This window comes from Acanthamoeba castellanii (assembly GCF_000313135.1).
Source record: "Acanthamoeba castellanii str. Neff unplaced genomic scaffold scf7180000084762, whole genome shotgun sequence".
Taxonomy (NCBI): Eukaryota; Discosea; order Longamoebia; family Acanthamoebidae; genus Acanthamoeba; species Acanthamoeba castellanii.
In genome coordinates this window covers 351,425-376,075 of record NW_004457518.1, presented here as the reverse complement: position 1 = coordinate 376,075, position 24,651 = coordinate 351,425, and the positions used below count along the sequence as shown (strand labels likewise).

Sequence of the window (24,651 nt, the reverse complement as noted above, 5' to 3'; positions counted from 1 at the left end):
CGTTGACTCCGGCCTCAGATACAAATCGCAGAATGTCCTGGACCCGATCGGTGATGTGCTGCTGGTGCTTGGCTGTCACTTGCACCGTCACTTGCCCTGGACAGACACCAGAAAGAAAGTGGGTTGTGAGATGGTTGCAGGTCCTACATATGATGTGTGTTCGCAGTGTGTGTGTGTGCACCTGTGGCTTTGTCTTTGGTCACCTCCACCCAGCCGTTCTTCTTGGCTTCCATCATGGCGCCCTTGAATATGGGCTCTACCGTTCGCATCTGTCACCAGCAACACCACACAACACGCACCACCGCCCGCACACACACACGCGCGCGCACGCACACGCACACGCACACACGCACGAATCAGACAATGTGATTGAGCGTGCGCTGGGCAACGAGGTGGTCTGTACCCCGACTTCCTCGACGGTGAGCGGCGTCGGCTGGTCGCAGCCTCCGCCCACCATGCGCCAGATGCGGGCCTCGGGCGACCCCAACGCGAGGCACTCCTCGAGCGCCCGCCGCCACGCCGCTTCGTCCACCGCCGCCGCGTCCTTCTTGTTGCCCTTGGCCTTGGCCTTGCTCTGGGCCTTGCCGGCACCACCGTCGGTCGCGGCGGCAGCGGCAGCAGCGGAGGCGGGGGGGCTGCCGGCGAGGGTGTAGCGGTTGGCGTGCAGGTTCTCGCTGCGGATCTGTCCGCTCTTCTGCAGCGGAGAGAGCACTTCCTCCGCCAGTGTGCGGAACCCGATCGAGACCCCGCACCGGCGAAAGAGCGCCGCACTGTCCTCGATCACCTGCATTTCCTCGACCACTAAGTTCAACGCGGAGCCGGCAAGGGCGGTGGGGTGGGGGAGATGGCGGTGGTGGGTCGCACCTCGCACGTAGCAAGCTGGTGTAGGATGAGGGTCATCACGGCATGCGGGTCCGTAGTGAGTTCTGCGTTCGCCCCCCCCCAACCCACCCCCCAACCCACAAGCAAACAACCAAACCGCAGTGTAAGGAGGGCGTGTGCTGGCTGGCGGCAATGGTACACCGGGGGGGGACCTTTGCGACTCTCCATGTTTGGTGTCTTTCTTCAGTCAGGCAAGGTGCACAGGCAGCAGCCTGGTCACGTTGGCCCGGCTGTGGCCGCAGGAAAGAGGTGCGAAGGACCAGAACTGAATTGTCATTTTCTTTAAATTTCTTGGTGTGATGGAATGCCAAACGCACACATGGGAATTGGCGGACACATTGGGCCAATGGACGAGAAACAGAGGCCGAAAATAAAAGAGGAAAATAAAAGAGAAGCTTTTTTTTTGCTATCAGCAACTACCGACTTGGACTGACCTCACCCCCAAACTAGTTTTCAACAGAGGCAATGGCCGAGGTGCGAAGCCGCTTCTTTCTTTTGGCCAGGCACCTCCTCATCTCCTCTCTCTCCTGTTCAGCAGCTGCAGGAGAAGCATCAAGAGGAGGGGGAAGCGGGAGACAAGCATCGTATCCTGGTGAGGAACGAGACTGACGTCGACCTCACCTCGCATGACTGCTCGCTCTCGCTCCGGCTGCCCGACGGCAGCGGCCAGGGCACCAGCACCGCCCTGCCCCCGCACTCCACCGTCGACCTCACCCACCACCGGGGCTACACACTCGCCCTGGAGCGCCGCGGGTTCGTGTTCCGCGGGGCTGTGCAGGTCAGGGACGACCCTGCGCTGTGCGACCCCGATCTGGGCAAGCCACGCGTGGTGCTGGACCCGCCCGGCAGCATTTTTTATGTGATCGAGGACCCAGACAACAGGGCGGTCACCAAGGACGAGGTCGCCGCGGCACACGGGCTTATCGTGTCGTGCCTGGAGCATGGCGGCCGCGTGCCTGCACCCTTCCGCGACACCACGCCCGGTTCGTGCCGTCACTCTCGCAACACCTTGGTTGGCGCTCATCTTCACGCACGCACGCACGCACGCACTAGATTGCTGGACGTGGATTGCGGCGCATTGGGCAGGAGGGAGGACGAGGCGCAGGCTCTGCAGGCCGAGCTCCGGTCGCAGCTGGCGCGTGGCGACTTGCGACAGCCCTGGCACGCGCTGTACGACGCGCGACGCCCGGCCCTGCCCGCCGGGATGACCCACACGGCTAAGCTCGAGGAGCTCGTGAACACGCGACGCGTGGGCCTCGTGGTCTACTTCCGCGCGCTCGACCGCTTCCCCGGAGGCAATGCCGATTGGGCCGTGCTCAAGTTCAAGCTGGGCTTCGCGCCGGCACCGCCAAAGAACGAAGACGAAGAAAAGAACGAAGACGAAGAGAAGAGCGAAGCGAAGTGCGAAGACGAGAAGTGCTGGGTGAGGTGGATGGGCTACACGAACTGGGACGGCCAGGGCACGATCTCGCGCAGGTCGGTCGAGCGGGAGAAGCTGCTGGTGGCCCAGGTGCGGGCGCAACTGCTCGAGCCGCTGGCGGACCTGATCGACGCGTCGGAACAGCGCTCCGTGGAGACGGTCGTCGTCGATCGCCACCTTGAGTCCGAGGGCACCAACACCGAGTGGAGTTCTATCGAGGTGCTGGTCTACGTGCCGCCCGAGCTGGCCGACGACGTGGGCGTGACCGCGGCCGCTGACAACGCGCCAGACGACTCCTCGCTCGAGCCTTTCGCTGTGGGCGAGGCCGGCGACCAGCAGAAGCCGAAGCCGTGGCCGCTTGCGTTCAGGCTGCACCAGCGGGCCGTGCCGCACAGCAGGTCGTCATCCCAGAGGCCCACCAACGTTACAGCGGGTCGCGCCAAGGCCGTGCTCAACGGAGCCAGTTCGCTGTTCCGCGTGGGCCGCGTCAGCTCCACCCTCAGGCACTTGGAACTCGAAGAGCAAGCTCGTCTCCGCGACTTCACTGACATCTACCTGCCGCCGCTCTTCCTCCAAAGCGACGAGGCCATGCCCCTCTGCTCGTGACCATCCCCATGAATTCGTTATTGTTTATTGTTTTATTGATATCTTTTTAATGTTTTGCGTTCATTTGGGCCGCGAGAGGGGAGAGGCGGGAGCGCTGCGGGAGGAGGAGCCAGCGGTGTCGTTGTGGAGGGCGAGGAGCCGCTTGAGGACGGCACCCTGCTCGGCCAGCATGACAACCTTGGCCTCGAGGCCGGTGCACTGCTGCTGGTGTGCCTCGCGCTCGCGCACGAGCTGGTCGTTGAGCTGGTCGATGGTGGCCTGCATCTGTTGCTCCTGGGCGGCCTTGGCCTGCATCTGCTCCTGGAGCAGGTCGATCTCGTGCGCCTTGTCCTCCACCATCTGCTTCGTCACCTCCAGCACGTTGCGCATGTCGTCCAACAGCCGATGCTGCCAGCGTAACCNCACACGATGCACACACACACACACACATAACACGACACACACGACGCACGTCAACACCAAACTCAGCCCATAATAAATGAGAATGACAAGAATGCCGTACTTGGGTCTTGTCGTCGAGCACGACCCAGAGGTCTTCGTTGCTGCTGGTGGTGGCGCCGCTGCCGCTGGCTTTGAGTTCGCGGTTGCCTTTGTTCATGAACTCGCGGATGCGCCGCTCTCGATCGTTGATCAGCTGCTTGGACTCCTTGATGATCTCCTCCTTGCGCTCGAGCACCCGACGCATCTCCTCGAGCTCGGCCCGCTGCTCGTCCGCCCCGAGCCGCGCTGCTCGGCACTCCTCCTCGGTCGCGCGAAGCCTCTCCTGGGCCTCGGCGGCTGCGCGCCTCTGTTCGTCGGCGGCCCGCCGGTGCTGCGCGAGCTCGTCCTTGTCACGCTGGGCCTTGGACAGGAGCTCGCCCAGCTGCCGCTGCATCTGGGCCACCAGCGCCTTCGTCTCCTCGTGGTCCTGCGCGCTCCTCGCGCTCGCACGCAGCTCCGCAATCTCGGCCGCGTCCCTCTCGCTCTGCTGCTGCAGCGCGGCGTTGCGGGTCCGCAGCTCCTCCAGCTGCCGCTTGCTCTCCTTGTCGGCCGCGGCCGCGTCCGCGACGCGCCCCGCAGTCTCCTGGGCGTCGGCCTCGATGGGGCGGCATCGCTGGACGGCCTCGTCGGCGTCGCGCTGGAGCTCCTCAATGCGGGCCTCCTTGGCGAGGAGCAGCTTCATGAGGCCATCCATGTCCTTCTCCTTCTTCTGCTTCTCCTCCCGCAGCCCATCACGCTCCAGCTTCGCCTTCTCGCGCCGCGCACGCTGAGCATCGGCCTCCTGCCGTGCCTGCGCGAGCTCGGCCTCCGCAGCGCTCGCCCGGGCCAGCGCGGCGTCCAGCTCCTGCCGCCGGGCCTGCGCCACGTCGGCGGCGGTCTGCGAGGCCTCTGCCTCCTGCCGACGTAGCTCGTCTTCCTTCTGGCCCAGCTCTCGTCGCAGCGTCGCCAGCTCCTCGTCCAACCTGCGCCTCACCTCAACCAGCTTGCCCTCCACGCTCTCCTTCTCGCGCTGCAGTGCGATCAGGCGCTCTTCAGCCGCACGCGCGTCGGCTTCGCGCTCGCCCTGCGCGCGGGCCAGTGCGGCCTGAAGCTCGTCGATCGTCGCTCGCCGCGCCTCGTCGGTCGTCTGCGCGTCCTGTCGGGCGTCGCGCAGCTGGGCCTGCGCCTCGTCGCGCTCGCGCTTCGCCTCCTCCAGCTCGCGGGTCTTCTTGTCCACCAGCACGCCCTTGACCTTGGCCTTGTTCTGGAGCAGCGCAACCTTCTCGTCGTGCGCCTTCCGCTGTTGCGCGAGCTCGCGGTCAAAGGCCTCGCGGGCGTCCCGCTCCCGCCGCTGCTGCTGCGCGACCTGCTCGGCGAGCTGCTCCTCGCGCCGGATCGCCTCCTCCAGCCGCTGGCCGGCCTCCTGCAGCTCGCGCTTGAGCGCGCCCTCCCCCTCCTCTTGGCCAAGGCTCTCGCGCTCCCGCTCCTTCCGCACCCCGTCCAGCGTGCGCGCGAGCTTCTCCCGATCCCTGCGCGCTTCCTTGAGCTCCTCCTGGAGCCGCTCCACCTCCGCATCCCTTGCCTTGGCCCCGTCGTGCGCCCGCGCGAGCTTCTCCGTCGCGCTGCGGGCTTCCATCTCTGCCCGCAGCTCCCTGTCACGGCTCTCGCTGAGCGTCGACTGAAGGGCGGCGACGGCGGCCTCGTGCGCTTCGTTGGCCGCGCGGAGCTCGTCTGCCCCTCGCGAGGCCCGCTGTGCGGCGTCGGCCTTCTCCCGCTCGAGCTCGGCCTCGCGCAGCTTCGCATCGTCGCGCAGCTGCTCGCACTCGCGCCTCAGCGCGCCCGCCTCCTCCGTGGTCGCTCGCGCCGCCTCTCGCGCCTGCACCAGCTCGGCCTCGACCTGACTCAACCGCTCGGCTGCGCTGTCGAGCGCCTCGCGAGCGCGCTGCAGCTCCTCCCACGCCGCGTCACGCTCCGCCTGGCACGCGGCGAGCTGCGCCTCGAGGCCCGCGACCCGGGTACGCTCCTGCTCGCTGCCAGTCAACAGCTGCTGCTCGCGCTGGGTCATGTCCTCCTCGGCGCGCTGCAGTCGCCGCTGCAGGTCCTCCTTGGCGACGCCCAGGGCGGCCAGCTCATCGCCGAGTCGGCCCAGGCGGGCGTCCCTGGCCTGCACCTCTTCAGTGAGGCGTCCCATGTCGGCCTCGAGCAGAAGTCGCTCCCTGCGCAGGCGCTCCACTTCATCCCCTCGCTGCTCGCCGGCCTTCTCCTGGGCGCGCAGCCGCCTCTCGAGCTCCGCGAGCTCCGCCCGGTGCCCGTCTTCTTGCCTCTCGCCGACCAGCCCCTCGCGCCGCGGCTGCGGCTCGCCCGCCCGGGTCTGGACCTGGACTGAGACCTGCTCGGTGAGGGCGCTCAGCTGTGCGGCCATGTCGGTGGTCTTCTCCTTCCACTCGGCCTCGCGCGCCTCGAGCAGCTGCTGCCACTTCTCGCGTTCGTCCTGCCGCGCTCGCTTCTCTTTCTCGCGCTCCCGGTCCTTCTTGCTCCGCGGGACCACCTCCACCTCCTGCCCCGCCTGCGAGCGCGCGGGCGCCTCGGACGGTTGTTCGTCGGTCGCCGTCGCCGTCGGTGTGGGCAGAGCAGGGTCAGGATCATCGCTGGTCTGTGTGGGTGCGGGCGGCGCCAGCGACTCGACGGAGTAGAGGCCCAGCTCCGTCGGCAGATTGTCAAAGTCGATGTCCTTGAGGCAGATCGAGAAGTCCACCATCGACAGCGGCGCCTGGTGTGCCACAGATGGCCATCGTCGCCCAGGGAAAAGAGATCAGATTTGCTCCCAGACGACGTGTGACGGAGATGGGAGTCGGTGGGGTGGGTGGCGGGTGTAGTACCAGAAAGCCGACGAAGATGTCATAGTCCTCCTGGACCCGAAACAGCGCGTAGGGTTCGTACCTGCGTCGAGGTCGCCCATGTACGGTCAGTCCGCGCATCGCGATGGCCAATCAATTGATGGCAGAGGTGACGGTGGTGGTGAGGTACCACTTGGCGGTGATGTCGGCCCGATCGGCGATGAGCATGCGCATGTATTTCTCCAACTTCTTCTCGATCAGTGCAAACCGAATCCACGCACGGCCTCGCCCCGACGATGTGCGCACCTTTAGACGACAACGCACCAATGTCAGCAGCACAGAAGAAGAGCGGTGGACCGTTCGTGTCATGGCTTCTTCGCTCTCTGCCTGTTGGGGCCTGGAGCGAGGTCGTGCGTGCGTACTTGTGAGAGACCCAGCACGTTCTCGATGGAGTGGCTCGCCGGCCCGTGCAGTCTGCGAGATGGCATCGCGATGGCATACCACGGTGGTTGGACATCACGGCACCAGGCACTACGGAGAGATAAAGGAGAAGAAGAAGGAAGAAGAGCGTGTGTATGTGTGGAAGGGCAATGCACGCACTTGGCAATGTTTTGAATGAAGTCCCAGTAGTGCTTCGTCCTGCCCCATATTGTGTCTGTGCCAGAAGGTTGTGGATTTGAGGAGGAGGAGGAGGATGCGAGCGGAGGAAGGGCAGAGGGTTGGAATCAGCTGTGCCAACCCCCACCCCCCGAAAGAGGGAAGGAGCGGAAGTAACCTTGAAGGCCGTGGAGGAACGCCTTCTCCACGACCAGGCAAAAGCGCTCGAGCTGGGGGCTGTTGTCATCGATGCAGTTGTCGCCCTCTGTGAGAAGGCCCAAGAGCAGCTTGACCGATATGCGAAGCTCCTCACCGAGCCGCCTCCTGTAGCGCTCGTGAAAGCCGTTGTCCATCTTCTACAATGCCGCGTGCAGGCGCACCGACGGCGAATCTTCTTGTTCTGTGTACGAAATCGAAATCTCGCGGACACGTGCTAATCGAAAATCAGTTCATTTCATTCATTTATTTCAACGCGTTCAAGCCGCAGCTCGTCCACCAACGACCCCGTTGACGGACGTGTGGCACAGGTCAGCCCCAGAGAAGATGCAAACCTCACCATGCTCTATGGTGAATAATAAAAATAGCAATAAAAATAATAAACTAAAAAGGAAAGGACTGACCATACATGGAGGCACACATCTTCGGAGTGGAAGATAGACTGAAGAGGAAGAGGAGGATGAAGATGGAGAGTCGGCTCGGCCCAGTTTTGGCCAGTGCGGCCTTGCTGTTGCTGGCCCTGGTGGCGGTGGCGATGGGGGAGGGAGATCGGGCGGTCCAGGGCTACATGTACGTGGAGAGCGCGGATCTGGCCCGCTTCAGCGCGCTCGAGGACTTTGCCCTGGCGCACCCGCGACCGGCGAGGAGGAGCGACTTCGCCGCAGCTCAGACCACCAGGGAGAAGAAGCAGCAGGCGATGAAGCTTCTTCCCGAGATGATGTCCTACATGAAGCACAACACCCTGAGCTCGGACCAGGTGGCCGAACAGATCGCCCGCATGCTAGCCGATCAGCCCAAGTTCCCCTCGGCCAAGGACCAGGAGAAGAAGGTGAAGGCCAATCCCTTCGAGAGCACCTTCGCCAGGCAGTTCATCGACGCGTCGGGCACCAAGGGGGTGGGACCCAACACGGCCCGCCAGGTGAAGGGCAACGGCCGCGGGGGCCTCATCGCCATCTGGGGGCTCGAATGGGCCTACGGCGCGCACGATGTAAGCCAGGACACCGAGCAGCTGGCCTTCAACAACCGCAAGCGAAGCCTCTCCTCCAACTACCTTGGCTCTCTCGAAAACGGTACTGCTTGCCATCACCCCCCCCCTTCACGCGTCCCCCTGCCTAACCCTCACCGATCCTGTCAGAACACATCTGCGTGATCAAGGAAGTAGACGCGGCGAGCGTGTACCTTCTGCGAGGTACGCTGCAGACCCTTGGCCCTCAGAAACACCCGGAGTGGGTGTGGCTGACGTGTTGTGTTGGTGGCGACGTGTGTGCAGGAGCGGTCAACAGCACTGTGGCACACAAGGGCGACATCTGCGACTTCGCCGAGGCGTTCAACGTGATCATCGACATCCCGCTGAACTCCCGTGCGCCGATGGAGAGCGTCATGCTGTACCTCGTTGCTGCGACGGTCGATGAGTACAGTCTCATCCTTCCCGGTACCCCCACCCCTTCACAGCCGCTGGGGTGAAAGGCTCTCTTCCTCACCCGTGCTCCACCCCGTGTTCGCCCACAGAGGACCAAACGCAGAGCACCTACGAGAAGGTGTGCTTCGACTACCCATTGATGCTCTACAGCTACGTCAAGCAAAACACTGGTACGGCGCCGTGGGTCCACTACGTGTTTGCCACTAGTGACGACGCTGATGGTCCATGTGTGCGTGCGTGTGTGCAGGGTCGTTTTCCAACATGGCGCACACCTGCAACGAGCGATTCTGCTCCAGGTACCAGTGCCTTTGCGGCAGGGCGCTCTTCAACTCACAAACGGACCCGTGGAACATCGTCCCCGCCTTCTGCCCCCTTTCCACCTTCTACCCCGACTTCTTCATCGCCGAGCAGTACGGCTCCTGATATCCCGACGCTCCGCCCCAACCTACGTAACGCCGTTGCGTCTTGTTCAACGAGTGAGCGCTCTCGTGTGTTCCATCCACTCCCGCATCAACCTGGTCCACACACTTCACGTGAAGGTGATCCTCTATCCGTAAGGCAGTAGAGAGCAGGCCAAACGTTGGGTAGGGCGAGAACATAAAATTTATGGGGCGTTGCGCAAATCGGGGAGGCCTCTTCGGGTGTTGCTTGCTTGCAGCGTTGTGGGCAAGAAGAGAAGAAGAGCTTCAGAGAGGAGGAGATTTGGTTCCTTCTGAGTAGGCCAGTCGCGTAGCCCGTGGGATGCTCGCCCAGGGTCGTCGTCGTCGTCGTCGTCGTCGTTGTCGGCCTGGCATCTGGAGGAGAGGCTTCAAATTTGTGGCTGTAGTCGCGCGGCCCTAGGAGGCCGCGAGCACAGCCGAAGCGTCGTCGTCCGTCTATCGATGCTGGTCGGAAGTGGGGATGCCCCGTGGCGCTCTGGGTCCAGAGGATCCGCTTTTCCTAGTTTCGTACACGCTCGCTCGCTCGTTGTAAGGTCGCCCGTGCTGGCCGTCGAGTCGCGAGTGTAGCTGACGTGTAAAATTTCGAAGTTGTTGTATCCACAAATCTTGATGGTTGGTGTTGATGTTGGTTGGGTGGTCACCGGAGGGTCCCCACGAGAGCTCGAAGGAGGAGGAGGAAGCGGTCGGTCGATGCCGACACCTTATTTTCCTCCACGTCGTCGCCCGCGGACAGCCGGTCGCCGAGCCCCGGACGAACCGCCCGATGCCTCGAGCAGCGCAGCGCCCAAGGTGGAGCCCTCGTCGACGCTGCTGGTGCTGCTCGCCGGTGCAGAGCTGCCAAAGCCACCCGACGCCGGAGCGCCGAACGAGGCTGAGGCTCCGCCGAAGCTGGGGGCGGGGGTGGCGGCGGGAGCGCCGAACGATCCGCCGAAGGCTCCGGCCGACGACGGCTGACCGAACGGGGCAGACGAGCTGGCGGGCTGGAAGGAGCTGGTCGTCGACGAGCCGAAGGGAGACGGAGCCGTAGCCGAAGCGGGCGCGCCAAACGAGGGCGTGGGCGCGGAGAACGTGGAGGCACCGAAAGCAGCGGGGGCTGATGCTGCCGGAGCAGCACCGAATGCCGGAGCAGATGCACCGCCGAACTGCGGAATGGAAGAGCTGCTCGATCCTCCACCAAAGGCCGGAGCCGATCCCGAGGACCCGGGGAAGGACGGGGCGGAGGAGGTAGAGGCGCCAAAGGGAGTGGCGAAGCTGGACGACGCTGCTTGTCCACCCGATGTGGCTCCGCCGAAAGCTCCCGGCGTCGAGGTGGTCGCTCCAAACGCGGGCGCTAAGGCGCCAAACGAAGTGCTCGACGAGGTGGGTGCAGCACCGAAAGGAGTGCTCGACGGCGAGGACCCGAATGGAGTAGCGCTCAAGGATGGGGTGGGCGCTCCGAAGACTCCTGATGTCGCCGATCCGAACGCGGGAGTGGTGCTTGAAGGCGTGGTGGATGCCGCACCAAAGGGAGCGCTCGAGGGCGTGGGCGCTGCGCCGAAAGGCGAAGGAGCGGCAGAGGTGGCTGAAGCGCCCGTCGTCGCGCCGAACAGGGCTGTCGAGGCGGGAGCAGCACCGAAGGACGGGGTCGACGCGGTCTGGGGTGCACCGAAAGAAGGCGTCGACGAAGACCCGGGGGCTGTGGGTGTGGCCGCTGTGAAACCGCTGCCAAAGGATGTCGGCGTGGACGAGGGAGCGCCGAAAGCAGCAGGGGTAGAAGCTGGCGCGGAGAATCCCGACGAGGCCAGTGCACTAGTCGCCGCAGGTGCTGAGAAAGCTGTTGCCGAAGAAGATGACGAAGGGGGCGCAAACGACGTCAAGCCGGTAGACGGGGCGGCGGGCGGCTGCGCCGTGGTGGGGGCAGCTGGTGTAGGGGCTGCGAAGAAAGCTGTCGCCGCTGCGGGTGCGGACGGCAGAGCTGAAGGTGCGGGCGTGATGGCGGGCATAGTGAAAGCGGCTGTCGGTGGCGGCTGGACTTGCGGCGCGACGGATGCGGGTGGCGGCACAGTGGCTACGGGCACTGCGGGCGTCGAGAGCGAAAGCGAGAGAGCAGGAGAAGGCTCCGGTTTCGGCGGAGGAGGCAGAACCCCAGACAACTGCAGTCAGAGAAAGAAAGGTGATGAGCATTGCTATAAAAATGTTGCTCGTCGTTGACGTGAGGAGGAGGAGAGGGACAACAACGCGCAACGTACCGAAATTTGCCTTGGAGGCTTGTTCTGCTTGGCTTGTTGCTCCTCCTCCTCGCGTCGACGTTTCTCTTCGAGCTTCTTTTCGGCCGAGTGCGAAATGGCTTCGTACCGCTGCTCGGCCTTCGCTTCTTCGTCTTCGTCGTCGGAGAAAACGAGAGGCTTCTTTCGTTCGCCTAGCGCTCCGAACACCGGCGAGAGCTTGGTCCCCTTGGCCCTCTCCTTATCGCGCGGTGTGAGCGCCACACGGTGCCGAGGCGTGCTCTTGAGGCTCGACTTGGGTGCCGAGGCAAGCAGCGCGTCTAATGTTCGGGGAGGCGTGCTTGGTGCCTCCCTGACCTGGTGGACCGCCACTGCTGCCTGCGTGGGCGTCATGACAGCAATCTGCTGCTGCTCCTGCTGCTCATCACAGGCACACGACGGACAAATGCGCGTAAGAAACACGTCAAGGGAAGCAGAGCAAGTAGTGGTTTGGGGGGAGGGGGTACCTTGGGAGGAGGTGTAGGGCTGGTAGCCATTTCCATGGAAGCCACCTCACGCGAGGGTCGAGTTGGTGTGGCGCGCATCGTCCTGCTCTCGTAAGAGGTAGCGTCCATCTCATCGCCCAGAGAGGGATAGAGGACTGGCTGCTTATCGAGCGGCGACGCTTCCATGTCCCTTCTCTTCTTGGGCGTAAAGGTCTCCGTCTCGGAAATTCGCAGCTTGCGGTCAGGGCTGCCATTCTGGGCTTTCCGCTTGACGACCCGAGAGACGGCGGCACTGAGGAAGTGGGGCGGGAATGGGGTCAAACATTCAACACGATGTGGCCAGGAAAAAGAGTACGGAGCGGAGGAGGGGTGGGAAGAAGTATAAGTATGCACACCTTTCCCGCTGTGTCGTTGGCTTGTTTCGCTTGGTGGCTGTTTCCTCTGAAGGGGATCCCGACTTCTTTTGGTGGTGTGTGAGATCATGACAACGTGTTGTCAGCAACAAGGATGCATAAACGGCATGCCGAGCAAACGGAGAATGAAAGGAGGAGACAAGCAAGACAACGTACGGAGGGAGAAATGCGTCTCTTGGGGCGGGAGAGCGTTGTGGGCTCCACGGAGGCCATCGGGCTAGTGGCTAGGCGCTGCTTCTTCTGCGACAATCGCTGTGCTCTGCCACTGCCGTCATGCGCCCCTTCCTCCTCGATGATCAGGCGCTTCCTGTTGTGCCCTGCGTCACCTTCCTCCACCTCCATGGTGGAAGGTGAATCCTGCTGTGGGAGGGAGCTAACTCCAGAAGCGCCTGAGATAGACAGGCAAAGCGCGAAAGAAAGAATCAGATGGCATAGCCACTAGTGAATGGGTCAAGCTTGTGGAGTGATGATCACTAGTTTGAGACGGTACCTGCTTGCACGCTGCGTGTGGGCGGAGTCATAAACACGGGGCGAGCAGGGCTGCTATGTTGGGCTGAATCGGAGGAGGAGTTGATAATCGAGGAATCTCTTCCCTCCGCAGCAGAGATGCCACCACCGAAGCCAGAGGGCCTGCTCAAGAAGGCCGGGGCCTCTTCTGCTGGCATTGGCCGCTCGGAGAAGGTTCTGCGGGAGATCGGCCGAGGCGATGAGTATTCATAATCTTCCTGCGCTCGGTCAAAATGCTGGCTGCCCGGACGTGGTAGTAGAGCTCTCTCGAAGGCCATGCGTGTGTCATCTGCCGGGGGGAGGATAGGGCGCGGCAAGCAAGAATTAATCAGAACAAAAGCCAACAAATTTACCACGCCTCACAAACACATAAAAATGGTGAAAAGAAGAAGATGATGATTCGTACTGCGGAGATCAATTTCCTCAGAATGCTGGACCCGTCCGTCTTCTCTAAGCCGTCGTCGTTGTGCATTCTGCCCACCAGAAGATTCAGTTCGATTGGATGTGGGCGTGTCCGTGGATGCCGATCGAACCAAGCCAGCTCCTTTGTGCTGCTGGTGGTGGGGCCGCCTCTTGACCCCATACTAAATAGAGCACGGCAAGAGGCAGCACGAGGCAGACGAGAGCGATGCCTCCCAGAACGATGGGAGAGGGCGAGTTGTAATCCTCCACCGCCAGCCCATTTGGTTGCTCCATCTCCTGTTTGTGCTGCCTGAACGTAGAACAAAGAAACGACTTTTGGCGCCGCCAGCGGATTTCGAATTTTTCCCGCCTATTTCTTCGAACAGAAAACGCGTTTCGTTGTAACTGAGGTCACCTCCCCTCATGAGACCTCGAGTACTTTTGAGCTTGTTCTTTTTGTTTTATACAACGCTCACAAGGACAGGTCATGGTGCCGTAATGCTTACAGTGGCAGCCGCTTTGGGGCTGTGCCGCGTGGGCGAAGCGGGTGGCGGGAGCAGGACGGAAGCTTGCGCGGGCGCATCGCCAGGAGCCACCTTCGGTTGTGGGGTAGTGGCCGCATCTTCCGAGGGAACCGCGGCAGCCTTTGCGGGGGTGGCCGCTGCATCACCAACGAAACAGGCACACATGTCAGGGGCCAGTCGACTGGGGGAGTAGCTTCTTGGGGGGGGGGGCGCACCAGCTGGCAACGTCGTCGGGTCTGCCTCTGGAGCTTTCGGAGCGTTGGTGGGCAGCAAGTTCTCCGAGCTGGCGGGCTGTAAGCCCTTCATCTGGCGTATCCTAAACACTTCCCCTGGTGTGGGGTGATTGTTGTTGTGCGTGTGAGCTCTCCGACACAGGACAAAAAAAATGGAAGAAAAACGATGTGGCGACCATGGCACATACCTCGCAGACCGTCGATCTCTTGGCGCAGGCCCAGGATTTCCCTCTGGCGCGCGGCTTCGCGTCTGCCGAGCTCATTCTTGAGGGTGTTGATTTCGCGCATCATGGCCAGCTGCTTCGCCCACAGATCGTTAATCTCGCGCTTCCAGGGCTCTTGCTGAACGGTCGATCGGTCGCTAACTCCGGCGGGCACCGGGGCACCGGCACGAATCTGCGTCGGTAGGACGGGCGTCGACACCTGGCGGCGTAGCATTCGCCCCATGGCAGCAAGCTGGCCTCCTCCGGAGGAGGTAGGAGCAGCGGCTGCTGCGGTGGAGAGGCTCCCTCTCGCGCTCGCCGCCTCTGAACAACTCACAGAATCCGACGGTACTACCGAACCGCTGGGAACCTCGAGCCGCGGCCTCTGCGCTGGGCGCCCATTCGGTTCGCCAGCTGCCGTAGTGCCGGGCAGGGCAGCCTCAACCGCCGCACTTGACATCGAGAAGGATCGCTTCAGGGAAGATCGCCGCGATGGCTCCGGAGGCATGCTTCGCTTCTGCTGGTGCCGCGCACCGGCTCCTTCAGCCTCGTCGGCGTCGTCGGCGTCCGATACGTGCTTCCCCTTCTCGGTGCTCGCTGTCGTCGTCGCATCTTCGCCTTCTCGCCTCCGTTTCCGGTCGACGCTGGTGGTGTGATGATGGTCTCCCTGGCTGCTGCTGCTGCTGTTGTGAGCTTCTGCGGCTGCGGCTGCGGCCGCCGCCTCCACGAGGTCCATTCCCTCGCGGCTCCGGCGCAGGGAATCGTCGCCTCCGCTGCCGCCGGCAGGCGAGGACGGGGAGGGGGAAAGCGATGGGGAAGGCGAGAGACGGTCGGCGCGACTCGTCGTAAGGTGCGGCGTGGAAACGCTGGTCTCCAGGCGCGGCTTCTTGGATGAAGGTGGCTGCGTCATGAGCTGAAGAAGGTTTCGCGCTGAAGTCCTTCCTAGTCGTTCTTCCTTCAGCTCCTGCAGGATCTTGACACGCAGGTCTTGAGGGAAGACGGGCACCTCCTGGAGCCGACTCTCGCGCTCGGATTCGGTCGTGCGGCGCACCGTGTAGAGAGAGGCGTTGTTCGAGTCGGAGAAGCGCGTGCGGCAGTAGACCGAGTCCTTGAACAGCACGCACAGGTACCGCCCAATCAGTGCCTTCGCAAAAACCGACGCTTGTACGTTGTCGGGCTTGTTGACTTCCTTTGTACTCAGCAGTTCCTGCACTATCACGTCCTTCGGCACGCCTCCGCCGCCGCCGGGTGAAGTGGAGCTGCTGCTGCTGCTCTCCGCGCCGGCCTCAGCGCCTCCCTTGTCGTCGAGTGGTGAAAAGTTCACCCAAAGCCACTGATGGATTATGATGGCGCCGCAGAGAGAGAGAGAGAGAGATCCAAAAAGGGAGAAGAGATGCACATCAGCAATCGGCTGGGGTAGGAGAGTAAACACTCTCTTCGCGTCGTTTCGGAACATCACATGATCCAAGATTCAGAGCGATTAACTGGAATTTGATGGTAGTACTCTAAATTCTTCGAAAATCGACGCATCGGGAAAACAAGACAGGAGGATACGGCCCGGTACCTTCCAAAGAAAGGGGAGAGGGATCATAGCCTTGCGCGATGCGCTTACTTCCTCGAAGTTCCTTCTTGGCCACCGCGCGCGTTGGATTCGGGTACACGATTAGGTCGTTGGACCGTCTTTCTTCGAAGCCCGCCACCTTAACCGCTCTTCCAGGAATTGTGGACCGGATTTTTCCCGCCACGAGAAAAGCAAAGCGAGAAACATCGAAAGAAAGTACTAAATAGGCGTTCGCATCGGAACTGATGCGAAAAAGAAAACGAAAACGCGAACAGCTTCACGCTCACACGAGCAACACAGCAGATGGCACAAGTCGAATGTCCAGTTTGCTCGCGTAAGTTTGCAGAAGATGCGATAGAATCGCACGTCATCCAGTGCTTGGACGAACAGCAGTACAAGGAAGATGAAAAGCTGGCCCGGCAACTCGAGCGATCGTCAGATTCTTCTTCCTCCTCCTCCTCTTCTGACTACTCCGGCAGTACCTCTCACTCCTATAAGATTCCAATGGCCATTCCGGTGGCACGTGCGGCCCGCGCTCGCGGCCCAGCAGCAGCTACCGGGTTGGACGTGAACAGACCGCACGACGGCGTGCTTGGCACGTTGAAGACCGACCCCACGAACACGCTGCTGGCCGGGACCGACGCAAAGGAAGCGCTGCTCGAGTTGCTCGAGGAGCGACACCAATTGGGGTACCACCTACTTCTGCGTTCTTCACCATTCCGTGTGCGTGTGTGTGTGGCTAGCCACCTAACGTGTTGTGTGGAATGCGTTTGGAATCATCAGAGAGCTGGAGCTGGTGTATCAGAACTCGGTACACGGTAATAGCTTGGCGACGTTGTATTCGTGCGTAGGCGACCGCAGCCCGCTCATCATTCTGATCGAGGACGCCCATCGGCACTTGTTTGGCTGCTTCCTTACAACCCCGCTAAAGAGCCAAAAGAAGCTGTCTTCCTTTACCGGAACAGGCGAGGTACGCACACCTGATCATAGGCGACCCCCTCCGTTTTTCTATTTTCAAGAGAGTGTTCTGTTGACCCCAAGATCCCTTTCTTCTGTGTGGAACGTCGTCTCGGTTCTTCGTCCTCATTGTGTAGGCTTTCCTGTTCACGCTTCGGCCTGAATGTGAAGCCTTCCGGTGGAGCGGGGTCAATGGCTACTACGTGGCCACCTCTTCGGAATCGATATGCATCGGATGTGGGTACGTGTGAGTACCATCTTGGCTCTGCGCAGCCCGATGTCACGCGCCACTTTTGCTGCATTTACTGGCCATCTCACACATGTTGTGTTTCATATGTGTACACCCACACGCCACACATGCATCACATGTTACGACGTGTGCCAGTGGCGGCGGATTCGGTCTGCGCGTTGGGTTGGAGGGGGACGTGACGCAGGGTGCATCGAGCCCGTGCGAAACCTTCTTCAATCCAACCCTTTCCGGCTCCGAGTTCTTTGATTGTCGAGCCGTCGAGGTGTGGCGGCTCGCCTAGCCTAAGCCTTCTTCACCCAACGAGCCCCGAGGGATCCCCGACTGACGATTTCTCTCTATTTTTCATTTTCATTTTCCGGTCCGGTCTTGGCAAGCAGTCTTGGCTTGCTGGCCACTCATCGATCGGGCAGCTGGGCAGTTTATCCGTTTACCACCCATGGACCACGCCTTGGTTCCCACTACAGACACGCCAATGACGACGGCTCATCCGCCATCGCCCAGCCGTGGTGGACCACCACCACCACCACCAGCTGCCGCACTCACCACAACGGCCACTGCCATCTCAAATGCGCCACCACCTTCATCCTCCCCCTCTCCATCATCCTTGGCGGCCGCAGTGCCGCCGCCTCCCCCACTAGCCTACGCGGACAGCATCGCCCATGTGGGTTCAAAGCGACCTCACTTTGCGCTCTTCTCTGGTGGTGGTGGAGACGTCCCGCCGCAGCCGTCGTCGGCAGTTGCGCCCGGATCGCCGCACCATCAGCCCCCCGCCATCCATTCAGATCATGATTCCTCCGGAGAAGATGTGGAGCAGTTGAAAAGACAACGATTTAGTGGAATGACCGAGGAAGGCGACTTGCCCCACCATCTTCATCACCACGGCCATCTCCATGGCCATCACGGCGCCAACGCTCATTCGCGGCGAGATCCTCCTCGCCATTATCATCATCATCATCCTCATCATCATCCCCACGGAGGAGTACCACCGCCGCCAACGGGCTGCCTCTTTCAAAGCCCGCCCGACCTGGACGAAGAGGAGGAGGTGAGCAAGCTGTGGAGCGAGTACGTGGCCATGGAGACGCGGCGAATAGAGATCTACCACCAGCTCGAGCATCTGGAGGGGCAGGAGGGCCACAATCCGCTCTTCGCGTCGGCCGACTACCGCACCTACAAGGACACCATGCTCAGCGAACTCCCCTTGGCCCACAAGCGCCATCACTACCACCGAAGGCGAAAGTCTGGCGGCAGCCACGCCCCCACCACACGCCTCGCTCGCCGCACTAAGTCTCGCATTCTCGTTACCGAGGTTCGTTGTTGTTGCACCAGCGCCCCCCCCCTTCTCTGTGTGTGTGTTGCTGACTGCTTGTAGCGCCGTGGTGTGGCGTTGTGGCGAGCAGACGATACGGCTGGCGACGCAGCTGACGCCGGAAGCGCAGGCGGGCATGCTGGCAGGACAGCAAAAGATGTTGGGCATCAACAAGGAGCAGCTGTGGGTGGTGTTCGACGCCCTCGTCAACTCCCAACTCCCCGCCAACGAGCGCATCTCACACAGTTCGGCGTTCAAGTACCTCTTCTGCGGCTTGAACTACCTGGGCTACAAGGTGGAGCCGCTCTACGGCAACGAAAGCCTCCACAAGACCACGCGCAAAGGTGGCGGCGTCAAGGTACCACCGAATCGCCCGCCGCCTGGAGTTGGTTGTTGTTTTGATCTCAGAGCTGACCATTGCGCGCATCAAAGCGACTATCCGGGGTCATGTGGCGAGACCTGGACGCACCCGAGTCGAAGGACGTGGTCCGCACCAGTCTGGAGTCACTCCAGTCGTACGGGATCAATGTGGACATGGACAAGTTGCGGCTGTTGTTACAGGCCAACACGGAAGCTGATGCGCTTGCGCCCCACTCGCCGCCCATGCACACCGGTACGTCGCCACCACTTGAACCACATTTCGTACAAGCTACGTGGGCCGGTATAAGAGGCTCACCGCGAAGAGAAGAAACCACAGCTCCCAGCCCGACTTCTCCGCCCGCAGCAGCTGTTCACCAAGGGCACCCTCTTCTCCACCCGACCTCTGCGACAGGTATGTCCCCCCCGCACCGATGCTCTCATGACCCCCCCCCCGGACTGCGCAAGCTCATCTGAGTTATAATGGCCAGGGTCGCCGATGATGTACCCACCGGTCAATGTCCCCATGGCGTTGCCGGTGGCTGTACCGGCGACGAGTCCCGGCCATCCGGCGCGGTCGCCTCTCCAGACTGACGTTGCGCCACCGCATCACCAGCCGCCACAAGATGAGATCGTGGCGCAGGGCACCGCCACAGCTGAAACCCTCTCCGCCGACGAAGATCTCCAGCAGCTCATCAAGCTCATGAGCAAGCACGGCATGATGGAGAAGCTGCAGCTCCTCATGCAGCTCAAGAAACCAGACCACTAGTGCCACCGCCCACGTGGACAACATTTTTTAATTCCAAACTGGACAAATAGGCGAGTTGTTGGGGACAACGAGTACCCGCAGCTCAAGGTGACGGCAGCTCACCAGACGAGAATTGAGCAACACACAACACCGAAGAGGGAGAGAGAGAGAGAGGTGGATAATCTAGATGCAAGGGGGAGGAGCAGGCTGGGCGTGCACCCATTGTCGCGAGCCGCTGGGCGGGTCGGCTTTCCGTGCGCTTGGGCGGGGCTACCACCTGCGCTGCTTTGCCTGTGCAGCGTGCAAGACGCCCCTTCCCGACGGCCGCTTCTTCGCATCTAAGCCCATCCCTCCCGCCACCGACCAGATCCCTCTATGCGGTACCGCATACCTCAAACCTGCTGGAAAAAGAGAGAAGAAAACGACAAATCTCAGAACGAAAGCGAAGGATTGGTGGGGGGGGGATGAAGATTGATCTTTAGCATGCTAATTGGGAGGGAGGAACAGATCAATGCTATGGGAACATGTACCTGCAAAAGTGTCGCAGCTTGTGGAGATTACATAACAGGAAAAGAGGTACGTACCTTGTCACAATGACCCAGAGCTCTGCCAGTGAACTAACTTTGGTGGCCGCTTTGGGTTGTTTGTGGGGGGGGGTTGGGCATCGCTCTCTTAGGCGGTGGTGGCCTGTGGGAGGAGGTTCCACCCCGAGCATTTTGTGTGCGCACTCTGCAAGTGCCCCCTGGGCGCCAAGTTCTACCCACACGAGGGCATGCCCTACTGCCGTCAGGTAGGAAGACAGAACCAACAACGTCTCCTCACGACAAGCTCTCCAATGCCGCCGCCGCTCCTCCTACTCCTCTTTGTTTGTTTGTAGGCACTGACTCCCGGTCATCGGGGCAGGACATTGATGTTGTGACCGGCAGGGTGGCTGGTGCTGGATTGCGACCAGCGGCGCCGCTGCCGCCCGATCCTCAACAACCTCCCTTCTCGCCTCCCTCCGTAGCCCCGGCCTCATCGCCCGTGGTCGCGCCACAGGCTCTCGCCGCGTCCCCGATGGCGCGTCACGAAGGCAATGGCGGCACCTCGTCGTCCACCGGCGATCTCGTGGCCGCAGCTCGGCGCCTCATGCCTCCCCCGTCCTCCCGAGCCGCAAATCCCCGCCGCCAGCACTGGCCCCGACGCCGATGCCACGCCAAAGCCGACTTCGGAGAGCTCACGGCCTCGCTCGCCGCGGCAGCAGTTGCCCAGCGCCCACGCGCCCTCATCCCGCTCCTCGTCCAACCTCGCCCTCCCGCCTCGCCCGCTCAAATCCACCGCCACGCCCCTATCGCGGTCCCAGCCCGAATCTCCCCGCTCGCAGCAGGTGTCGTCATCGCCGGTCGCTTCTCGCTTTCGTGCGCAGAGCGAGGCCGGGTCACCGCCCGCGGTCGCAGCTTCCCCGGCGGCCGCGCAGTCCCGGGTCACATCGCCGCCACAGCGGTTGGCCTCTTCCCCGGTGGTGCCGCGTAAATCGTTCGATGAACCGGCATCGTCCCGCCCGTCACTGTTCGACCTTGGCCTCGTGACCCCGCGATCTCCCGGCGCACCGGTACTGCCCCACGCGCCTTCACCTTGTGCGCGGCCCGTTTTCACCCTTTCCTCCCCGCGTCCACACACCGCCAGGGTCGTATCCGGGTGCGCCCTGAAGACGGCCGTATCCTCCCGCAGCGCAACAGGCGCGCCAGTTTAGACAAGGCACTCGAGCGAAGGTTCGCCATCACATGATCGATCACAACGCGTGAAAATGAACGCTCACAATGATGATCATCATTGGGTTTGCAGTGACAGCAAGACCTGTCTGGAGTGCCTGCAGCAATTTGCGGAGCTCTCGCCGAGCGAGTACGGCAAGGGGCAATGTCCCAGGTGCGAGATTCAGAGAAAGCGGAGCAGCAGCACGGCGGTCCAAGCGCCGATCGTGCTCGAGAGCGCCGACGACTACGATCTGTGGATCGAGCAAGACAAGCTGGCCAAGTTGCAATGGCCCAAGGTACTTGACACTCCTACCGTAGCGCGTGGTGCTTTGGTTCGCTGAAAGAAGGCCTTCTTCGTTGGACGTGTGACGACAGAACGCTGTGGAAGAGGAGGGCTTGGTGCGCGAATGTGGCTACCCCCGAGAGCTGGGGTCCCGCGAAGCGGGCTTGCAGGATGTGGAGTATCGTCACATCGAGCGTGCAGCCCCCTACTACAAGCAGTTCCTCCACGCCCAAGGTAAGTCAGCTGAGCTTATGGACGAGATCGCTTCTCTCTTTGACGACAGAGGAACGCGACGAGCCAAAAAAAAAAAAAAAAAGCGAACGTTAACTTTTTCGCACCAACAACAGAGCACGAGAACTACTTGGTGGGGCTCGAGGAGAGCAAGGAGCCCGGTATCCTCTCGGTAGAGACCACTTCCAGCAAGCGAGTGGGCAAGCAGTTCGTGTACAGAGCGCTTTTGCGAACCGCTCGGGTACCCAGACCGCTTCGTCTCTCCGTGTGTGCGTGTGCGTGTGCGGTGGTGCGTGTGTGTGCTGAGCGCGTGGATGGTACAGGGAGACGAGCGCTTTCTGGTGCAGGGGTCGAAGAACGGCAAGAAGAAGCCCAAGGTCTCCCACATCCGCCGCTCTCACGATGCCCTCAAGCGAGAGAACGTGCCTCTGGTGCAAGTCTCCGACAAGGCCATCGCTAACGATCTGGCACACTTCGAAGACAGGTCGGTCTGCCCCCTCCCCACTTTGTGGCGCGTGCTTGCCCGACGCAGTAGGCTCTAACGTCCTCTGACCAATCGCCCAACGCTACTTCATTTCGTTCCGATTGAACGCTCTGGCTGGCCGATCACAGGATGCGGAACAAGCGGTTTAAGATTGGTGTACTCTACGCCCGGCCTGGACAGACCACCGAGGACGAGATCTACGGCAATGGTGCGTTGTTTTGCTTTCTGCTGCAATTCGCGCCTTTTGTTTGGCCGTCCGCTTCCGTGCCCACTCTTTTTTTAGAACGCGTGTATGTTGATGGCACACGTCGTGCGCCATAGAAACCGGAAGCAAGGCCTTTGACGACTTCCTACTCCTCCTCGGTGAAAAGGTGGAGCTCAAAAGCCACACCAAGTTCGCCGGTGGTTTGCAAACCAAAGGTTCACACGCCTTATCCGTTTTCCCTTGATCACGGTGGCCGCCATCTGCTGAGAACTGTGGCTAACCCGAAGAGGGACGACGTCTCCTTTTCCACAGAGGGTGCGGCGACGGGCAGGCATAGCATCTACACCGAGTTTCAGGGATTGGAGATTATGTTCCACGTTGCCACCTACATCCCTTTCACCCCGGAGGATCGGCAGCAGGTGGAGCGAAAGCGACACATCGGAAACGACATCGTCGTCATTGTCTTTAGAGATGGTACCGCCCCCTCCCCCCTTTACACCCGAGGGTAACGCTCGTATGTCATGTACGGCCAAAAAGCATAACAAGTCTGCGTTTCTTCCACCTGTCAGGAACGGACGGCAATGATGGCTTCAGCGCGGCGAACATATCGTCGCACTTCAACCACACATTCGTGGTGGTCGAACCGGTGCAGGGCTCATCTCCTCTCGCCTACAAGTACTTCCCGCGTCCCCCCCCCAGCTAGACACACGCATTGCATCCGCCAGCTCTACACCGTGATCTATAGATCATGACGCAGACTGACGCAGTTCACCGCGTGTGTGTTAGGGTGGGTCTGGTGTACAAATCCGGGGTGCGGCCGAGCAAGCCATTCCTTCCCTTCCCACCCACATTTCAAGCCAATGACACGTTCCGCCAGTGGATGCTAACCAAACGTACGTCGCCTCGCAATGCATTTCCAGGGTAGGCCACTCACTCCTCACCTCAACACCTCAACCCCCCTTTTTCACTTCCCGTGGGCAGTGATCAATGCGGAGATCTCTTCCCTTCACTCGCCTGAGTTCCTCTCGGTCCTTCGACGCACCAGACGGGAGCTGCTCCGCGAGATCGTTGGGCGATATGATGCCAAGCTGCTTAAGGTGGCTGTGTGATGCGTGACACGAAAGTATCAAACAAAGCCATAAACTGGTCCAATATAGATTGCAATGCAACCAGCCCCAACTAGGCAGACCACCCCCAGCCCATGTTCGACCTCCTGGCGTGCCCCTACGCACGATATGTGGCCCGCACGGAAGAAGACCAAAATCAGGACTTCTTCTGGGACATTAACGCCATTCGCTGGCTCCACGAACGCGGATGCCCACCCGCTGCACACCCACCCATACACATCCCTTTCAGAACCACACATGTCGTGTGCGTTGTGCGTGTGCCATGCGTGCGGTGCGTGCGGTGCGCGCGTGTCCACCCGCCTACCCAATCTCTAAGACGGCCGGTGGATAACCGAAATAAAACCTGCCAATGCCCACTTCCTCTTTCTCCTCTTCTTTGCGTCGACGTTCCGGTATTTCTTGAACACGGAGGTTGGAGCCTGGCTGCCATTGGCCCATACTTGGAATGACAAGAATGTAGCATCATTTTAGCTCCGAGGTCCAGGTCGGCTTGTACCTCGTTCAACTAACGGTTGGCTCTCGGGGCCTCATAAGCTTGTCCTCGTGTCATTAGAAAAAAAGAAGGATTCGAGAAGATGAAGATGTGGGAGAGGCGACACTTCTTGCTCTTCTTTTTGGTTGCTCTGAGTCTTACTCTCTTCATCTACCTTTCCCCGCTCTACAGCCAACTGCAACTTTCTTCTTCTCCTTCCCCTTTTTCTTCTTCTTCTTCTTCGCCTTCACCCACAGCTTCGCGCCAGACCACCACCGGTCGTGGTGAGTGGCGCAACACCTGCCTGCTGACAGTCACCACCAAACAGAACAACACGTGCGTTGATGGTGGCACACGAAGGCACGAAGTGGCCTTGGCCTCCGGCGCGGCCTGCTTGGGCCAGGCACTCACCAGCGCAGACCACCAGGTCGTGGCCTCCCACATGTTCAGCGAGGCCGAGCTGAGGGAGCAGTTCACGGTGGTGATCCTCACCATGGCCAAGAGGGTGAAGATGCTGAACCGGGTGCTGCGCGAGTACGACGGGCTGCCGGCGATTGCCGAGATCATCGTGGTGATGAACGGCCTGAACGAGAGCCACGTGAGCAGCCGCTTGGGCGTGACCAAGACGCCCATCTCCTTCGTCAACAACTCCATCAACTCACTCAACATCCGGTAAGTGTGGCCACACCTACACTCGCACGCGCACACGACACACACAGGCCGCCCCCCACGACACGTACACGTTCCATTTTTTTTTAGGTATTTTCTTCTTCTGCTATGACTCATTACTGGCGCGGCGCACCAGGTTCGCCGTGGTAGACCGAGTGAAGACGGAAGCGGTGCTGTCCAACGACGACGACCTCTTCTACACCCCCGAAAGCGCCGAGTACCTCTTTCGGGTGCACACCACAACTGACACTCACCACGCCCGCACGCCTGCACGCACGCACGCACTGTTGACAGTTCGTGATCATTGGCGTGGTGCGCATTTGTCAGATCTGGCAGAGGCACCGCCGGTCGATCGTTGGCGACTCCCCTCGTTTCAGCGGTGATGGCACCTACGAGTTCGATGGTCACCCGTGTCTCAAC

The 24,651-nt window shown here is 61.2% G+C and overlaps 12 protein-coding genes across 12 annotated transcripts in view; 6 read left to right on the top strand and 6 right to left on the bottom strand.

Annotated features, from left to right (window-relative positions):
- ACA1_235780 (uncharacterized protein) overlaps positions 1 to 790 on the bottom strand; it is a gene marked incomplete at both ends in the record, with an annotated part of 1,345 nt that extends 555 nt beyond the window's left edge. The window contains 3 exons of the mRNA XM_004341056.1: positions 23 to 96; positions 182 to 269; positions 404 to 790. Coding sequence (XP_004341104.1) covers positions 23 to 96; positions 182 to 269; positions 404 to 790 — 549 coding nt within the window. The remainder of the gene's footprint in view (positions 1 to 22; positions 97 to 181; positions 270 to 403) is intronic.
- A 557-nt stretch (positions 791 to 1,347) lies between these two features.
- On the top strand, positions 1,348 to 2,908 carry ACA1_235770 (uncharacterized protein; the record flags this gene model as incomplete). Its single annotated transcript, XM_004341055.1, has 3 exons — positions 1,348 to 1,356; positions 1,418 to 1,869; positions 1,936 to 2,908. 3 exons carry the CDS (start codon positions 1,348 to 1,350, stop codon positions 2,906 to 2,908), a joined length of 1,434 nt encoding a protein of 477 aa, XP_004341103.1.
- Positions 2,909 to 2,968: 60 nt separating this feature from the next.
- On the bottom strand, positions 2,969 to 6,125 carry ACA1_235760 (Viral Atype inclusion protein repeat-containing protein; the record flags this gene model as incomplete). The annotated part of the gene is made up of 2 exons (XM_004341054.1): positions 2,969 to 3,295; positions 3,411 to 6,125. 2 exons carry the CDS (start codon positions 6,123 to 6,125, stop codon positions 2,969 to 2,971), a joined length of 3,042 nt encoding a protein of 1,013 aa, XP_004341102.1.
- Positions 6,126 to 6,357: 232 nt separating this feature from the next.
- ACA1_235750 (rufy2 protein) lies at positions 6,358 to 7,154 on the bottom strand (the record flags this gene model as incomplete). The annotated part of the gene is made up of 4 exons (XM_004341053.1): positions 6,358 to 6,510; positions 6,627 to 6,678; positions 6,805 to 6,859; positions 6,980 to 7,154. The coding sequence occupies 4 exons, from the start codon at positions 7,152 to 7,154 to the stop codon at positions 6,358 to 6,360; spliced, it is 435 nt and encodes a 144-aa protein (XP_004341101.1).
- A 329-nt stretch (positions 7,155 to 7,483) lies between these two features.
- ACA1_235740 (uncharacterized protein) lies at positions 7,484 to 8,860 on the top strand (the record flags this gene model as incomplete). Its single annotated transcript, XM_004341052.1, has 6 exons — positions 7,484 to 8,087; positions 8,153 to 8,206; positions 8,288 to 8,449; positions 8,527 to 8,607; positions 8,685 to 8,733; positions 8,755 to 8,860. The coding sequence occupies 6 exons, from the start codon at positions 7,484 to 7,486 to the stop codon at positions 8,858 to 8,860; spliced, it is 1,056 nt and encodes a 351-aa protein (XP_004341100.1).
- Positions 8,861 to 9,578: 718 nt separating this feature from the next.
- Positions 9,579 to 12,764, bottom strand: ACA1_235730 (uncharacterized protein; the record flags this gene model as incomplete). The annotated part of the gene is made up of 6 exons (XM_004341051.1): positions 9,579 to 11,009; positions 11,106 to 11,498; positions 11,588 to 11,858; positions 11,962 to 12,026; positions 12,136 to 12,368; positions 12,470 to 12,764. The coding sequence occupies 6 exons, from the start codon at positions 12,762 to 12,764 to the stop codon at positions 9,579 to 9,581; spliced, it is 2,688 nt and encodes an 895-aa protein (XP_004341099.1).
- A 609-nt stretch (positions 12,765 to 13,373) lies between these two features.
- On the bottom strand, positions 13,374 to 14,092 carry ACA1_235720 (uncharacterized protein; the record flags this gene model as incomplete). Its single annotated transcript, XM_004341050.1, has 3 exons — positions 13,374 to 13,549; positions 13,628 to 13,741; positions 13,834 to 14,092. The coding sequence occupies 3 exons, from the start codon at positions 14,090 to 14,092 to the stop codon at positions 13,374 to 13,376; spliced, it is 549 nt and encodes a 182-aa protein (XP_004341098.1).
- Positions 14,093 to 14,288: 196 nt separating this feature from the next.
- Positions 14,289 to 15,304, bottom strand: ACA1_235710 (uncharacterized protein; the record flags this gene model as incomplete). The annotated part of the gene is given in 3 exon segments (XM_004341049.1): positions 14,289 to 14,365; positions 14,383 to 15,181; positions 15,281 to 15,304. 3 exon segments carry the CDS (start codon positions 15,302 to 15,304, stop codon positions 14,289 to 14,291), a joined length of 900 nt encoding a protein of 299 aa, XP_004341097.1.
- Positions 15,305 to 15,712: 408 nt separating this feature from the next.
- On the top strand, positions 15,713 to 16,896 carry ACA1_235700 (TLD protein; the record flags this gene model as incomplete). Its single annotated transcript, XM_004341048.1, has 5 exons — positions 15,713 to 15,887; positions 15,963 to 16,098; positions 16,271 to 16,379; positions 16,504 to 16,607; positions 16,752 to 16,896. The coding sequence occupies 5 exons, from the start codon at positions 15,713 to 15,715 to the stop codon at positions 16,894 to 16,896; spliced, it is 669 nt and encodes a 222-aa protein (XP_004341096.1).
- A 610-nt stretch (positions 16,897 to 17,506) lies between these two features.
- ACA1_235690 (uncharacterized protein) lies at positions 17,507 to 19,048 on the top strand (the record flags this gene model as incomplete). The annotated part of the gene is made up of 5 exons (XM_004341047.1): positions 17,507 to 17,595; positions 17,631 to 17,922; positions 18,014 to 18,280; positions 18,355 to 18,535; positions 18,771 to 19,048. The coding sequence occupies 5 exons, from the start codon at positions 17,507 to 17,509 to the stop codon at positions 19,046 to 19,048; spliced, it is 1,107 nt and encodes a 368-aa protein (XP_004341095.1).
- Positions 19,049 to 20,083: 1,035 nt separating this feature from the next.
- Positions 20,084 to 23,072, top strand: ACA1_235680 (Rap/ran-GAP protein, putative; the record flags this gene model as incomplete). Its single annotated transcript, XM_004341046.1, has 13 exons — positions 20,084 to 20,134; positions 20,271 to 20,393; positions 20,433 to 20,618; positions 20,693 to 20,778; positions 20,852 to 21,056; positions 21,136 to 21,277; positions 21,391 to 21,515; positions 21,598 to 21,758; positions 21,887 to 21,966; positions 22,080 to 22,178; positions 22,276 to 22,437; positions 22,533 to 22,649; positions 22,945 to 23,072. The coding sequence occupies 13 exons, from the start codon at positions 20,084 to 20,086 to the stop codon at positions 23,070 to 23,072; spliced, it is 1,665 nt and encodes a 554-aa protein (XP_004341094.1).
- Positions 23,073 to 24,004: 932 nt separating this feature from the next.
- ACA1_235670 (uncharacterized protein) overlaps positions 24,005 to 24,651 on the top strand; it is a gene marked incomplete at both ends in the record, with an annotated part of 683 nt that continues 36 nt past the window's right edge. Inside the window, 3 exons of the mRNA XM_004341045.1 lie at positions 24,005 to 24,234; positions 24,368 to 24,461; positions 24,526 to 24,651. The exon at positions 24,526 to 24,651 is cut by the window's right edge and continues 36 nt beyond it. Coding sequence (XP_004341093.1) covers positions 24,005 to 24,234; positions 24,368 to 24,461; positions 24,526 to 24,651 — 450 coding nt within the window. The remainder of the gene's footprint in view (positions 24,235 to 24,367; positions 24,462 to 24,525) is intronic.